Source organism: Botryllus schlosseri, chromosome 5 (assembly GCF_051294905.1).
Source record: "Botryllus schlosseri isolate E-star chromosome 5, Bs_hap1, whole genome shotgun sequence".
Classification (NCBI taxonomy): Eukaryota; Metazoa; Chordata; class Ascidiacea; order Stolidobranchia; family Styelidae; genus Botryllus; species Botryllus schlosseri.
In genome coordinates, this window is record NC_137240.1 from 15,428,958 (window position 1) to 15,445,965 (window position 17,008).

At 41.3% G+C, this 17,008-nt stretch overlaps 2 protein-coding genes across 2 annotated transcripts in view; both read left to right on the top strand.

Annotated features, from left to right (window-relative positions):
- LOC145439178 (kinesin-like protein KIF2A) overlaps positions 1-17,008 on the top strand; it is a 280,717-nt gene that overhangs the window by 250,771 nt on the left and 12,938 nt on the right. Inside the window, exons 2-6 of the mRNA XM_080316670.1 lie at positions 12,308-12,455; positions 12,537-12,628; positions 14,604-14,687; positions 16,376-16,565; positions 16,793-16,949. Coding sequence (XP_080172796.1) covers positions 12,365-12,455; positions 12,537-12,628; positions 14,604-14,687; positions 16,376-16,565; positions 16,793-16,949 — 614 coding nt within the window. The 5' untranslated portion in view covers positions 12,308-12,364. The remainder of the gene's footprint in view (positions 1-12,307; positions 12,456-12,536; positions 12,629-14,603; positions 14,688-16,375; positions 16,566-16,792; positions 16,950-17,008) is intronic.
- On the top strand, positions 5,107-10,283 carry LOC145439184 (uncharacterized). Its single transcript, XM_080316677.1, has 6 exons — positions 5,107-6,603; positions 6,662-6,741; positions 7,763-7,963; positions 8,025-8,314; positions 8,374-8,536; positions 8,599-10,283. Exons 4-6 carry the CDS (start codon positions 8,051-8,053, stop codon positions 8,748-8,750), a joined length of 579 nt encoding a protein of 192 aa, XP_080172803.1. The 5' UTR covers positions 5,107-6,603; positions 6,662-6,741; positions 7,763-7,963; positions 8,025-8,050; the 3' UTR covers positions 8,751-10,283.

The window sequence follows — 17,008 nt, forward strand, 5'->3', positions numbered from 1 at the left end:
ACAGCCTTTAGACCAGTGGTTCTTAACCTTTTTTCTTCCAGCGCCCCCTTTCAAAAATTATCGTGCTCCAGCGCCCCCCCCCCCAACTTCATATTGTAAGGAATGTAATAAAGACAATGAGTAAGAGGGAGGGCCGTAACAGCACTTCGTTAACCCCCCTAAAAACGATTGCTTTGCGCACCCATAGCGTGATAAACCGAACTTCTGAGGGCTTCGCCCCCACGAACCCCACATCGTGATTTTGATGGTCAGCAAAGTTTGTGTGGCCTGGTCGCCCTAAGTACCAAAATTTTCCATAATGCATGAATGAATAGGTGGTAATTACATATATAAGTCGCTATATAAACTTTTCATCCTCTCAGCCCACGTAATCAGATTTACCAGTAGCACTGAGTGAGCTGTTGTATAGGAAAATAAAGGGCACGTAATTATTAATTAAACATATTCGGGCGTGCCCGCAGGTACAATTATTCGTTACCAGGGCCGTAACAGCATTTCGTCAGCCCCCCCCAAACTAAAAACGTTGGTCCTGGGCCCCATCGGGTGATAAACCAAACTTCCGGGGGACTTCACTCCCAGACCCCCATTAGGCTGTCCGCTATTTGCTGATAGCCTATTAGGTATCTACATTGGGTGTCCATTTACTGAGGCAGCTATTCTCGCCTATTCGCGCGAAGCGCGAAAAAATTCACTAATTAATGATTGAATTGCTCAATATCATCGGGGATTGCATGTAAATTGAGATCAATTTTTATCCTCTCTGTGCTCACGTAAACACATTTACCGGTAGCGCTGAGTGAGGTGCAATGTTCCCTCTAAGCTGCGCACGTGCACAGTACTGACACGGTCTCTGCACACAGAAAATCTACGTTGCGCACAACAAATCCGGAGTTATTACCTTTTTTTATTCGTTACGCACTGTTGTCCAAGGGTCAGCGCAGTGAGTTGTTGAGTGTGCGCAGACTAATCAAAATTTAAAGCGAACATTGTGAGGTTTCTTGGAAACTGTAGGGCCCGTTACTAATAATTAAACATATTCGGGCGGGCGAACCCGTTGGTATGACTTCGTTGCATGATGTTATTTCCTGACCCCCTGTCAGCAATATCAAAAAATATAGAATCGCTCAACGGGGATATAGCCCAACAGGAATATCCCTGTCGCCCAATCGTACTAAACTAAAAGACGCACACGATTTCAGATTGATATTTCTTTACTGACATATAATTTTTCCCTGCCAGATGGAATTCGTCTTCTGGGGTTCTGATTGCCAAGACAGGAACATTCGGTGTCAGTCATTTAGGCGCCCATGGACAATTAAACCTATATGTATTTTGAAGGCTATATGTAATGACGTTTTCGGTGTTAATTTGCTCTGAATACTCATTAAGGATATGTCCTATCACCACATCATCTACTGCGAAGCCATTTTTCTCCAGCGCCCCCCATACCGCCCCCCTGAGCCCAGCGCCCCCCATATCGCCCCCTGAGCGTTTCCGCCCTCTTCAAGATCGCCAGCGCCCCCTGGGGGGCGCTGGTGGCAAGGTTAAGAACCACTGCTTTAGACGCTTCATGCCGGCCTGGGTTCTTCTGATACTCTTTAAATCCTTAATCCAATCGAAGTTACAATATGGCATCCAGGACCGTAACAGCACTTCGTCAGCCCCCCCCCCCCCAATGTTGGTCTTGGGCCCCCATAGGGTGATGAACCGCGGAAAATTTATATAACCCCATTCCGTTGTTTGTTTTTGTCGCGACTTATCACCGAGATTTGTTGTACTGTTTAGTGGGTCGGCTTATACCGCCTATATATACGCGCGAAGCGCAAAAGTTTTCACTAATTCATGATTGAATCCGTCAATAGGGTCGGGAATTGCATTTATATTGCTATCAATTTGTTATCCTCTCTGCCCACGTAATCAGATTTACCGGTAGAGCTGAGTGAGTGATTGAGTTTTGGAAACTGTATGGCCCGTAAATAATAATTAGACATCTTCGGGCAAGTGAACCCGTTGGTATAATGACTTCGTTACCAGACATGGGGTAATCGCGATTAGTAATCGTAATCGATTACGACGATTACAGCATTTTGAAGTAATCGTAATCGCAATCGATTACATTCGAAAAAAATCCGAAGTAATCGTAATCGTAATCGACTACTTCCCATATCTAATCGATTTTTTTGTTAAAGAACGATTACTTTTTGTTTTTACAAGGACTATGACATAAACTGAATATTCGTGAACAAGAATGAGATAAAATACAACGTTAGCGATAGCACAAACGTCTGTTTTCAAACGCCACTGACTCATTATTACGTCAGAAGTATTAGCTCCGCTCGTCATTGCGTAAGAAGTATCCACATTCCACACATAGTAAACAGACATGCGATGGACATGGACATAGTAGTGTGATTGTAAGAACACCCCCGTGGTGTATATCAGGTTATCAATACACTACAGAAGCCCCTACCTCGCAGCAGGATTTGATCACCACTCTGCCTATAGTTTCAAATAGTAACTTATGTATTGATGTTTCGTTGTGCTTAGTTAAACGCAGTTTACCGTTGCTGCTTGGCGAGCAGATGGCCTACATACGCACGTGCACCTGACGAAGATTCGGAATTTTGTACTCGTCGAAAATAAAACATTGCAGTTTCCACAACGAACAACAGCTGCTGATATATAACATAGCCGAGCCGTGCTTAGCCGTTTCTCGTAACAGCAGCTCACAGATATGTATTAAAAGTTGAAGGCAGAATTTTTATGTTCACTATATCTTATTCTCATATAACTACTTGAAACGGGCGTCAATCGTTATTTCACAGTTCGTTACTGAGCATTTGGACCTGCTGCCATAACCATCCGCTTATATAGCTTGACATGTTAGCGTGCGTTGTAGCCAGAATCAGCAATTCAGCCAAAACAGCAATTCGTCCCCCTGTCCAACCGTTGGTCAATTTTCGAAACTGAATTTCGTCAATAATATTGGTAATTGCATTATATTACTATTCATTTATAACCTCTCTCAGCTCCGAGTGTCAGATTTACCTGTAGAGCTGGGGCACGTAATTCATAATCATAGCATCTGGTATGTTGTTATAATTACTTTATTGTATGTTGTTAATTCGCGACCTCCAGTCTGTTGTATAATCAAAAGATATTGTACCCGCCCAAACGTAGCAGGCTACAAGAATATCTTTTGTGAGACGCACACACAAATTGTCATGGCTTTATTCGTTTGAGGATGCGCCGGGTGGCATTTTCACGCGCCCCCAGCGCGGCTATTGACAATGGACGAATACCCAAAGTTTCGTCCAAGGTATTTCTTTGGTATCACATCCCGTGGAGTTGCGTGTTGGACGAAACTGCATATGTATTTTGGTGTGTTGTGGGATCGCGGCGCGGTAATGACCGGCTCCGAAATGCCTGTTCCCATGAAATAGCCTATGCATGTTTTTTCTTGAGGGGAAGAGGTATGCATTTCAAACCCAGCTATCTACTGGAGCAGGGGTCACCAACCGTTTTGAAAGAAAAAGCTACTTCTTGTGTAGTGTGTACTGATTATTGCGACGACCGTCGGGTTGCCACTTACTCCTGCCGTTTATCCGTGTTCACTGTTCAGTTAGATTTATTCACTTAGAGTAAGACAATCAGAGCACTCGACCGGGTTTCCGCCCCTTACCAAGAACAAAAAACGCTCACTCGCCGGGACTCACACCAGCTCCTCCGGGCTCAGTTGCGTTGCTGCAGTGCGCGCCGAAGCGCCAATCTCCGCGTCGAGACTCGGTAATATTAACTATAGATTCCCGTTGAGCCGCCGCGTGGGCGTAGACAAGCAATGCCCCTAGCGACTGCGTTCGTGTCATCCTTGGGGTCGGCCGACCCATGTTCAACTGCTGCTTATATGAAACCAGCTTCAACTTTCAAATCTCTCATTTGGATATTTGCTACAGCGACCGCGGGCGACTCATTCGGTCCGCGTTGGTGACCCCTGAACTAGAGATATTTGAATCGCAAAGCTCGAAGAACATTTTCAAGAATTAATTAAATTCTCGAAAATACTCTATAATTTATGTTGGTTTACGAAATACTTTTGAGTCCCCTTCGAGCACGCTCTCCACCCTATTTAGACATTTGGGGTGCGGCAGGTAAATACCTGGCAATAATGCAAATCGTTGGATGCGATAAATCATCCACTATAAAGTTGGGCAATTGGTATATTATGACGTAATAAGCAAATGACGCATGATGTATGAAGAGAGTTGATATCTCATTAGGCCTTTTCATCGCAATCCTTGTATTGTCTTCCAATATATCATTTAAGATTATAGTCCTAAGAAGCAAAACAAATGTAGGCTAATCGTGAGTAATCGTGATTACTTTTCCAATGTAATCGTAATCGTAATCGACTACCCAGGTAACACGCATACTTGGTGCCCACGTGGTATTTAGGTGGTTTGATGGGGTGATAAAATTAAATGGTTTCATAACATGGTACCCACATCGATCCCAAGAGGAATTTAGAGTCAATGATAGGCCCGAAAATACCACACCAAGCCCACATAGATCCCGTCACTAAATGCACTCGCTTATATCTACTAATTTTAACTCATGAAGTCTTTTACGCCATAAATATATGTGAATAAATAATTTATGCCTGTGATTTTCGTCAATGAAGACGTGTCGATATCTCACACCGTTCCCACATTGGACCCACAAGTTTCCCGTCGATAGCTATATTTTTCCCACAGCAGGATTTTTTCGTCCGTTGTAAGGCACACTTGGATTTATTATTTCGCAATGATAGTCGGTGGAACATTGCGACTTGAACTCCGTCACAAAGACACCTTCCTATCTTTTCACTGTATCGCAGTTTTGTGGTGATTTGAAATGATGAGATTTTTTAATAATAAACTCAAGGAGACCATTATCCTTTCTCTACACGAATTGAATAGCACATAAATTTACCGTATGCGACACAAAAGTGAACTAAAACGCACGCCGGGAGTGACTCGAATTGTTCACACAATTGCGATGTTTTACATTTGCGAGTATGTTTGTGAAGTCCCATACTCCCAATGAAAGAAAACTTCTTCTAGTCGCTCCAGGGATCACTCAGTCGTGACAAGTGAGCCAATCATATGCAAGCTCGCGAGTTCTCATGTGAGAAGTGAGAGACACCGCCGCGATTCTAGGCGAGTCGAGTGGCATGTGTAGAAATCAATAATGGCGGCTTCACGCGTGTGGACTGTCTGCAACAACTATTGCAGTGCGGCGAGATATGTCAGATCAGATGATGCGTATGGATAATTATATCAATCGTTCGTTTGGATGATGAAGATTGAGTTTGTCAAGGGATATTAAGTGGCAATTAGTGTAGTCATCAGGAACGTACGGATATTAGGCACCACTCGTCTCTGGCCTCAAAAACAGATTTGTGTGTAGATTTATCTGTAGTAGGTAATACTGTAGCGCGCCATTACGGCTGTTGAACAGCCCTACTCGCAATGCGATCGGTAAAGTTAGTGAAACTGATCTCACCCTAATGCTATATACGATCATATCGGTTTCGAAAATCTAAAATTTAATATTTTATATTTTGTTTTAGCGCTCATTGATAAATTGGGATTCGCACCAATGATAGGCCACGGCAGTCTAAGTGTATGATTGTGGGTATCCCTAAAAGACGGAGAAGCGGGTTGCTCCACACGTAATATTACAATTTGCAAAGTAGGCCTAGTCCGATCACCGATCGGATCTTTGCGTCACGACCAACTAGATAATTTCGGATTCAAGATGCACGATTAGGGTGTATTATCTATTTTTTAAATGTCATAGTGGAATTAATACGCTAGGAGCGTCCATCTTAGATGCGCAAGCGCCACAGTTTTGTTTTGCTTTTCAGCAGCAATGCGTTTTGCCGCTTATTTTTTGTACATTGCACAGCATTCGTTGTATGCCACCGGCGGCGGTGGGCGAATTGTCTTGCTGTTATCATTGTAACTTCTACGAGCTTGTGAGTAATGAAATAAGTAGAGATCGGCTGATCAATTATTTGGATTATTGCATACCAATGTAAGCATACTCAGATACCACAATGACGCCAGTGTGAAACCGCGCAGAAATTTACATCTGATCACGTCAATTATTAAAATAGGATTTGTTTTGAAAGCTTTGAACTTGATGACTTTATCATCTTATAACTTGCATGTGCAAAAAAAATGCGCAACCCACATCCACAGTGGGGGGTGCAGATTTTTTAAAACGATTATTTTGATATCATATTTTTGCAAGCTTGGTGTCAAGCTTCTCCCTCGTTTTGTGTAGGACAATATGTAGGCCGATATTGTATTGATCCTGACTTCATACTTCGTGTTATCATTAACAGTTCCATAATCATAATGACACAACGACTATATTTTGTTGTTGAAATTATTAATTACGATAACTCGGCAGCTTTCGTATTAGAGACATGGGTTGTGGGAAAAAAGTGCTTCTGGCCGCCCGCAAATTTGTCAAGCAAAGTTAACAACCTGCTGAAAAATTTTACGGATCCTAAAGAGACCTGGCCATCATACGTGATCTACATTATAGCCGAAGCTAGTATGTTGTTTTCAAGTTTCGAGTGGGCTAATCTTCAAGTTTTTTGTGTATTTTCTAGCTTCGTTTGAAGAAGCGGTGACTGCACCAGACAGATCCGGAGATTTCAGAATCGTGTGATGGACTGCCTGCTAAACGGATGTAAGTAAATCTTTTGCTAATTGAATCGGAAGGCAATGCTTGCAACCATAGGCGCCGACTTACCAGGTTACGAGGTGGCGGCCACCTCGTACAAAATGCTCAAACGCCCAAGTAAAACTGTAGCCGGGACTGCGTAATACGCGCGCGCACTTAATTGTTCACCAGAGATAGTGACGCGCTGATTGACAGCACTCCCGGAATCTTGGCAAGCTTATCATACGCCTAAAATCGCCGGTACGAAGAGATTATATGATCGCCATTAACACGTGTACTTGACCCTAATTGAATTGATGCTATATTGGTAAATTTGAAAAAAAATTCAAATCCCCCTAATTATTCGACTGGCCACGCGCCTAGCGTGTGCTGAGAAGCACCATCCTAGATCTCCTCTGCTGACCAGGCGCCTAAATATACGTTCTGCTTTTCTGAAATCTAAATTATGTGCACCCATATTCGTTTTTACAAAACCATTCATGGGCTAGCTATAGCTTCATGATAGGTAATCGGAGTGCGAAATTGGAGGGTGGGTTGGTGCACGCCTGCAAATTGGAATTCGTTTCTCTAACAAGGCTTTGCCAGTGACTTTAATCGGAAAATGCAGCAATACAGCTTGAACACCAATATAGTGAGGAAACAATTGTCACGACGAAAGCTACTCAATATGGTGTCACACTCAAAACCGATTCGTGGTGATACTGATTAGATTACACGCTTTCTCATTTGCCATCATCCATATTGCTTGTTATCTACTTGATACATTCGTACAACGAAATTGTCGCACAAAGTCATTTTTCGCACATCTATTTTGTGAATGTCGCCGGTGCCGACAACTATTTTACTAGAAGGATATTATAGTTATTGCTAGACAGTATTTTCAAAATTTGATTCGTAAATTAGTATGAAGTAAAGTATTTTAGGACAGATATATTGGCACCATGGGAAAAATATGAATTTGAAATCGGTCGAAATTGGTGACGATCTATTTATAGTTCATTTTTTCTACAGTCTTGCTGTATTTTAGGTTTCTCATTCTAAAAGCCTACCAGCATAGACGGACAAAGCAATCAATCGCTCCACTCTCTTGACGACGATGAAATAGACGCTGGGGAGGACGTGCCCGACTGCTTGGATGGCGAAGCAGATCTATCTCTCAATGACAGTGAAATTGACATTGGTGAGGATATAGCAACCTCCGTCAAATCCACTCCAAATCACAGTCGCGGTGTGTATGATTTTTATTTCCGCAGTATATAAAAATTAAAACTGTCATTTTTATCTTACAGGCATATCAGCTCAATTGCAAGCCAGCATGGATGTTGCATTGCGAGCCATGGATGCTAGATTGCAAGCTACATTGAAAACCATGGGTCATAAAGTCCTTAACGTTCAACAAGACATCAAGCAAATGTCAAAGAGTGTTTACAAAACAGAAAGAAACATGGACTTGATTCTGCCACACTTCAAAGTGTCTCTGCCTACAGAGCTCCCTGCCGCGTTTCCAATTAAAGATGGCGAGGAACTCAAAGAGATGGATCAGCTTGTAAAAAGTGATTCTGGAGTATTTAAACAAATTGTAAAAAATACCCCTGCCAATTAAGGTGCAGGCGCGTACTAATCTGCGCTTTCTTATAGGTGAAGGCTCTTGTCGGTGTTGGTGGAAATACTATTGACGAATTCATAAGGCGGACAATGCCAAGACTAATGAAAAATGAATTTGCGAAGTGCTGCAGTGTCTTCGGAAAAAAGGATGACAAAATCCGTCTGAAAGATACAGTAATTTTTAATAGTGTTTTTGGTATGTTGCTCGATAGAATTTGAAGTATTTTATTCAGTTATGGACTGATTTATCTTGAACAGCTGCAGTCAAGATGAACTTTGCCACAAAAGAATGCACCGAAAAGGACGTTGAAAGCTCCATGCGAAAATGGCTTCAAACCTCCAGAGATCGTGCCGGCCGTTCAAGGTACGGACAAAAGAAGAGACAAGAGCGCGACAATGCCACAATCTGAAGCATTGGGGTTACCTTCAACCAGAAAAGCGCGGCGTATTCATAATATCAATCGTTTCATTTAACTGTGAGCACGCAAAGAGTGTTCTGATGGTATGATAATCGAAGCTACTTCGCCTGTGTGGCTATTGCACTCTGGTCGTTTCTGTGTCAGGATATACCAAGACATTGAAATATTGCCGGAGGTGCTCAAGTAGTAGTTATGCATTACCAAATTTGAAGTGGAAGGAGCAATTTCCAAGACATGTAAAAACTAGTATCAAAGAGTAGACTTTTTTCAATGGATTCCATACTTGAGCAGTTAATCGGGGAGGCTAATTTCGAAATATGTATCTCTGTGGGCTAATTTAAAATGACTAATTTATGCGTCCACTATAGATAAAGAGGCTTTTTCATGCTGTTTTTCAAACAAACTTATCCTGAAACTACTAGCCACCTTTCAAAATCCTAATTGTAAAGAATAAGTTGTCAGTTTTTCGTAAACTGTTCACAGTGTTCAAGTAGAAGTTGGAGTAGTCTACACATAGTTGCTTGAGTAAGTGGTGCAAGTAGGCAAAACCTATTGAAGAATTCTGAAAGAGTAGGTGAGTGCAGTCGTGTAATTTCCTTGCCGAGTCATATCTTGATGGAAACCTCCCAAATGTACGAATGTTACATTGAATATATTGGATGGTTTTCTGTAGCCGATGTTGATGCTTATTTATTTGCACAGAGAAATTCTGCGTATCTGTTGTGAAACTAATAACATACGTCTATCGTTATGTTGAATCGGGATTTGAAGTTGGCTCGTCTTGTTAGTTTTAATATCTGCCTTGCATAGAACGACATTATCCTTCCATTAGAATGGTCCACGTGTTAAGTTGAAAAATTTGGGAATGTGTGTGTTGCATTCAAAATTATTCGCACCCAGAAATTCCCTAGGCCTAGAACACAAATTGATAATGAACATCTTTGCACTGTTGAGGGTAAAGAGGAATTGCCCACTACCCATTGCAAACTCTTCACATTCCAAAACTGATCTCGTACCTGCTGCCTCTTCAGATTTTTATTAATGTCATGCCTTGACGTAATCAAGTTTGACTTGCATATTGAGTGACTACGGTAACCGATTTCAATTAATCACTGCTTCATATAATAATGATTTCTGTTCATACCCTTTCTATTCCTTGCTGTATGTGATGCCTATTTGCGCATGGTTTTCCAATTTCTTTATCATGCATTACCTTGCTTCATGTGACACTGCCTTTGTACATATTCTTGCCATGTCCTTTAGTATTCTTTTGCTAGATTGCGGTAATTGCTTCTTTTTCAAGTCTTGTCAATTTTGATAATTTTTCATCGCTGCCTCAAATTATTGCCTCGAATTACTTATGTGGATCACTCAAATTTCTCAACCAAACGTGCAACACCACAAGAACAAGGGTTTAACGTTCTGCCGTGACCCATACATCTTTGTTTATTTGTTACTACTCACTATCGCCAACTGTACAGTTTCTTTGCATGTATAAATTTTGCAATATACTGATTTGCCCGATGACTGTGTGAATAGATGTTGTTGTATTAGGTTTTGGGGTATGATATTGGTGGATGAGATAGTACAGAAGTGGGAGACAGGGCTAGTGGTGGATTGCGGCGGCGGGCTGTGGCACCTATCCGGCATCGTGGGGCACCCACGTGGTACCCCACCTAATACCGACAGATATAGCCGCCACAATTTTGTGGTTACCAGGTGGTTTCCCTCGCGGTCACCTGCTATCGACCCACGTTGGTCCCTTGTTGTCCCCAAGTGGCCGTGTTACCTGGGTACTTCCTGATTTTGCTGTAATCGTAATCGTAATCGTAATCGCGTGATTCTGAAGTAATCGTAATCGCAATCGATTACATTCATAAAGTAATCACCCCATGTCTGTTCGTTACATGATGTTATTTCGTGACCTCCTGTCTGCTATATCAAAAGATATTGAAATCGCCCAAACGTACTGAAAAATTGCTATTTCTTCACTGGCAATTAATTTGTCCCTGCGGATGATGACATTTAACTTGTGGGGATCAGATTACCAGAACAGGAGCATTCGGCGCCAGTCATTTAGGCACATATGGTCAATTAAACATATATGTATGTAGGCTACATATATATCGAAGTTTTCGGTCAGCATAAGGGCAGTCTTATTCGGCCAAGGTTCAATCGCTGCCTATCGTTCTGGCACACTTCCTGGAGTCTGTGTTAGATGGTCTTAAACTTCATTTGTTTTGGTGAGTCGTGGCGCTGTAATGGCCGACGCCGAAACGCCCACTTCCATAAATCATTCATATTTTTTCTTGGAGGAAGAGCACCCAATAACCAAAATATTCGGGAATGTTGAATCGCGCGCAGCGCGAAAGAAAATTGAAAAGTTGCATAAATTTCCAAAAAATACTCGATAATTTATGCTAATTCACGAAATAATTTTGGGCCCCCCTTCGACCTCGCCCCCCCCAATTGGGGGGTTTGGGGTGCGGCAGTTACGGTCCTGATGGCATCCCCTGTTGGGGGGCTGCCAGCAAAACCGCACTCGAGCCACTGCAAAAACTACAAGGTACTCCGTATCATAGCTAGGGCCCCACAGGGGCCTGGTTGTCCATCCAACAAGTCGCTGCTGAAGAGATTCGGTGTTCTAAACATAGAAGATATGCGGAAACTAGAAATCGTCAAGTTTATGTATCAGTTCCACTGCGGTCGTTGCCCCGAATATTTCAATGACTTTTTTACCTCGGAATCAAAAGCGCACAAGTAGGCTACAACACACGCGCATCAACGTCGTCCAAATATCATATGATCGACCGAAAAGATCATCGCTCCATCAAATATGCCGGACCTGATTTTTGGGACAGTATCCCACCGGCCATCCGACAGTCGACGAGCATGTCCACATTCTAGTCGAAAAACAAGCAATTATCCACCCTCAAGATTACCGGACCACGACTGACCTATCAATCTCGCCTTCCGTGACATGCGACCCCATTTCTTGCTGCTTCCCTTTTTTATACTATCTTCTTTACTTTTCATTCAGTGTGCATACCTACTCTTTACATCGCCTAGGCCAAGGTGGGTGTCTGATTCAATAGACTACTCCAAGTCGCTTTGACACCTTCCTATCTTTTCATTGTATCGCATTTTTGTGGTGTATTGAACCGATAAAATTGCTAATAAACCAATGACGATGATGATATCTATTCCTTGTAATTTTACCAATATGGCGTGCTCTATGGTATACCGATGGCAATCCGTTCAATAGATGGCGGTAGATTGTCATCATATTCTTCGGTTGATTGATTTCATGAGATGGAGCGCACTTGCTCCATTGAAGTCAAATTTGTATTTGCAAATCCAACTCGTCGCGGTTAGTGCTGGCAAATGGAATTACTTCTTGACTGTCTCTGCATGTTAAAAAAGAAACAGTTGCATAGAAACTGTATTGCAGATACGTAAAAATTACTGCAGGATATTTTGTACTCCTCACTCCTGATGCGTTTAATTAATAGATTTAAGACCTTGTATTTATGTTCTTCAATCTTCAGTTATTTTATTATTTACGTATGGTATACTAACCTACGAGATCTGTTGAACTGCTTAAAATGGCGCAACCACAAAGCGACACGGGTGAAGAAATATACGATTACGGGAAGTTAGTGAAAGGCGCCAACATCAACATCCGAAGAAGTGATGGTAATTGAAACGAATTCGTCCTAATATAGTTGTATCCTCTTGTATAGTGCAGTAGTAATAATGAATTATTTGCACCCGCAGGAAGAGTTCATAAATCCATCATCACAAAGCTAGATCCTCCTGGATTTGTCACTGTGGAATGGTTTGAGAGGGGACAAACTAAAGGCAAAGAGGTAAAATATTAGGTTACTTACAGTTGAATAAACCACACAAAATGTGTTTGCCCACGACCACCTGTGGTTTGGTACAAAACAGTCCTCCCATGAAATTCGGTAGATTCGTGTCGGTAACTCGTGCTATAGAGTTCAGTATTATCAATTATGAGACAGGGCTGACTCAGATCAGTCGTTGTCTCTGCTTCACCCCCTAGACATGTACCTCATCCATTCCTTACCTGAAAAATCTCAACCTCTCATTACCCTGTAACCGGTGTATAAAGTATAGAATATTAACAAGCCCCATTCTCATTCTGACTAGATGCTAAGTGATTACGGTATCCATTCAATCGAGGATCGATATCTGTACTTATAATAGTGTATTATTTAGTCTAGGCATTTTATGTAACTCTCACCTTGGTACCCATCATTTCACAATGATGAACTCATGATTAGGCCTGAATGCTAGTAAAATCTTTAGCTGCTAACTGCTACTATAATGATATAACGGATGTCATTAGTAGATGTTTATTATTGGTGTAAAAATCTTACTACATGATCCAACTAAATGCATATTAATTACTGTAAAATACCACATGCCATTCATTCGGTTTCACATACGTCTATGCTACCCATATCTCACATTCCTTGACAACGAGATATTCTTAGAATGTAAGGCTTGTAAAGCTGTGTTCTGTGGGTTGCAGCCCCAGCCATGTCGAACCTATCCAATCCATGGCTTCTCAGCTAGCCGCTCGGCACTCCATGGTGTCATGGACCGAAGAAATCGTGGTGTTGAATCCATAACCTTCTGGTTCATTTGCCTTACATTGACCAGACACCTCAATAGTGTAGATGAAAATATATTGTATTTCTTCTCTCATCCAACCTCTAATCTCAGAGACATTATTATGGTCCCGTCAAAGATAAATTATCAGCATTTCCATGATATTTCTAACTTCATAGGAACTTGAATGATATCAAAACTTTATATCTAGGAAAACTATAGAATGATGATCAGTAGTCCTCATTTTAGTAAGATATGGGGAAGGTAAGGTTTGGAGCTATTTTTAAAAATCCTACTGCTGAACCAACCTACCTGTTTACCAGTTCTAGTCATAATGGTAAAACATCACACAAGTCGCTGGAAAACTGCATCAAATACAGCTATATTTTAATGCAAAAATATCCGGCACTATGTATCACTTATTCTTGTTTCTTAATTATATTACCAAATCTCGGATGATGAAGAAAATATGTCTGGCAAACTGATGGATATCCTGCTCTATGTCCCATACTCATGATTATTATGGTGTGACGGCTAAAGACGGTTGTGCTCCGTCAGTAGAATTCATGATATTGATCAATGTTGCATCCTGATTTTTATATTACTATAGTGCTGAGATTGATTCACCCAAACCCTACGTTTTCTTTCCAGAGGGTCTGCTTGTTGCCGCATTAGATTTTGAGTCGAATACGTGACATATTACACAGAATAGAGAAACATTCGACGTCAGGCTGTTTCACGTTTTTCTATTTTGATATTCAAATAAGGCTGGTTTTGTTAGTTCTATTTTTAATGGTTTTGTCCCATCTCGGTTGTTCATTTCATCTGCCAAACCCCAACCCAGAGGTTCAGTCTACCCGAGCCTAATTATTCTTTATTGAAGCCCACAGAAACTAATTTCAAGTAGGCTATCTTATCGAAGTGCATTAAATGGGGGTTCATGCCCTGTTGCTTTCATTATGTATCAATCATGGCCTGAAAAGACGTGCGAATTGATTATATTAATGTGGCAAAAATGTATTGATTATTATGAGAATTGGATTGGAGCTGTAGATCTTCTTCAAAGTTCTGTGAATATATCGTTTGAATTTTTCCAGGAAATAAGGATGAGACAATCTGTTGTTTGAAGTCCGGATCATAGCATATAGTACCTTTAGCAACATGACATAGATTTATATAGTTGTGTTCATGTTTACTCTGATGCAGGTCGATCTAGAAATGGTGATGGAATTGAACCGGGAATTCGCACCTGGCCAAGTTGATTCGTCTGATAACAGAGCTAACGTCAAAGTAAGTGCAATAGTCAATATTTTACCGCTGTTGCAGTTAGCACCTCCCTGTATTGGGGCAATGATTTGATTTATATGGATTTCTCATTCAATAATGACTATGAAGGACTATGAAACTATCTCTTGTTTACTTTTTGCAACATGCTTCATCAAGTACGCCGACCAGCATCCGTACATATAATCCCTTTATGTTGAAGTTGATGAATTATGCATTCAACAGACTCACTACACATGCACATTGCACAATGGTCTCCCTGAACTTGATCTGTAGACCTAGTGTTGAAAATATACGAGGTATTATAATATCCTACTTTTATGGATGCATGACACCACAGTTCATTCTGGGTGCCCTCTGTCACCCCAAGGGGCCACAAGCTTGGGTGTTGTGGGGATGCCCTTTTTCCTCTTGTTTGGTTTTAGTGTGTGATGGTCATTACAAGAAAAAATTTTGATCAATTCTACTAGTTGCTGACGATTACCCCTGACGAGTGTCAGCCGAAAATATTCGGGTTCATTTCAATATGAATATACTATTTAATTTATGATTGAAATCGATTGTTTAATAACTAAACCTCATTTTTATCAGTGGAAATTATTTTGCTGTACCCCCACTTTTAGTGATTATATTGGTGCTTCAGTCTTGTGGTGGGGAATGCGTGTAACTCGGTTTATTTATGATTGGGACACTTGAATTGAGTTTACCATTTTGTTTGATCAGTTGTGTTGTAATGTTGGATTCACACGCGATCCTAAATCTACTAAATCCTTTGAACTCGAAATGATGTAATGCCTGCTGTGATCAGCGAGTCTCTTCACGTAATTTTAATTCTGTGCCGGGTGCCTCAACTATGTCTTGATTAGGGTTCGAAATGCGATGCATAATAGATGCTCTTGACAATAAGACGTTTCGTAGGTGCTGTGCTGTGAATACGAATTTATACACTTTACACAAATGTATACATTTATTCACTCTTTGCCAAATGGTTTTTGATATGAATATCTGTTTATGTGCTTGTGCCGTTTGCCCTTCTTAAGGAGCATACGAAAAGTCACCTAGTTGAATAAATTGTACTTCAATAAAAGATGTCCTGGAACCAATTTTCAAGCCTACTACTGCCAGTCAAATATTCAAGAAATTTTACATTGCTGAATTTATGTGCCTGACCAATTGACCATCTTATGTACAAGGAAACTTCATAGTCAATAATAGTACCTCAATCATGCCTGTAATTGACATGGAAGTAGGTTTAATTTTATAATAATTGGAATATTCGGAATTACTGACATGAAACGTTCAAAAATGTATCCTGTTTGCGGACACGACTGTATAATGAAAGTTAAACGTCTAAAATAATTTGTATTTCATGACCATAACTATTTTATAGTGCTTTGTGACAATGCCTCTGGTCAATTGCTAGCTCACGGTAATGTTGTTTCGACAAACATGAGTAGCTTTGGGTAATATACTTTGAGTGCCCATTGCCCGGTTACAAATGTGGAACAACCGAGGTTCACGGGAAGAAAGTATTGAAATTATATTTTTGCTGATTCAAACTACTTGAACACCAACTCTCACTACCGTTAATTTAATACTATGAACGATATTCAATATTTAGTCGCTTTTCGTAACTCGTCAATATGATTTAATTTTTCAATTCGCTGAGGTAATGTATGTTGTCGCGCGTTTAGAACTCAGAACACAGACAAACACTCGGCCAGGCGGCGCAAGGGCCGGGCCGGGTGAAGCGTGAAAGTCGTATTGTTCCGCCGTCGGTTCCGGAAGTCAAGTCGGTGGCGCCAATGGTGGTCGCTGCCCCCGAACAGAACGGACATGCCCCCAAACTGTCTCGGGTGTCGGAAATCCCTCCCACGAAAGCGCGTAAGATTGTTTGTCTTTCTTGGATGGCCTAGGTGAATTTTAAGCCTACGGTGATAGATTGGTCATATCAAAGATCTGGCAGGCCTTGTCAGTCGGCAAAGCATACCATAATAGCCTACTAATGATGCAGACGACTTTTTTTTGGAAACACCCGTGACCAAGCAGCGATGAATTTCAAATCAGTAGTACGACCTTGGACGATGAAGCTTTTTTATTCTCACCAACAGGGTCTAGAAAATCACATGTCGTTGACCAAGTGGAGAGAATCAGCCAGAAGAGAGAAGAACGCAGAGCAGCGCAGGTCAAAGAGCGCGAATTGAAAAAGCAGTACTACGACCCCAACAACCCGATGTGGGAGTTTGCGATAATGGTGAAAGAATTCAAGTAAGTATTTACACTGATTTTGGATTTGGACGTCGAAGGTCGTTTTGAGATTGGTTTAC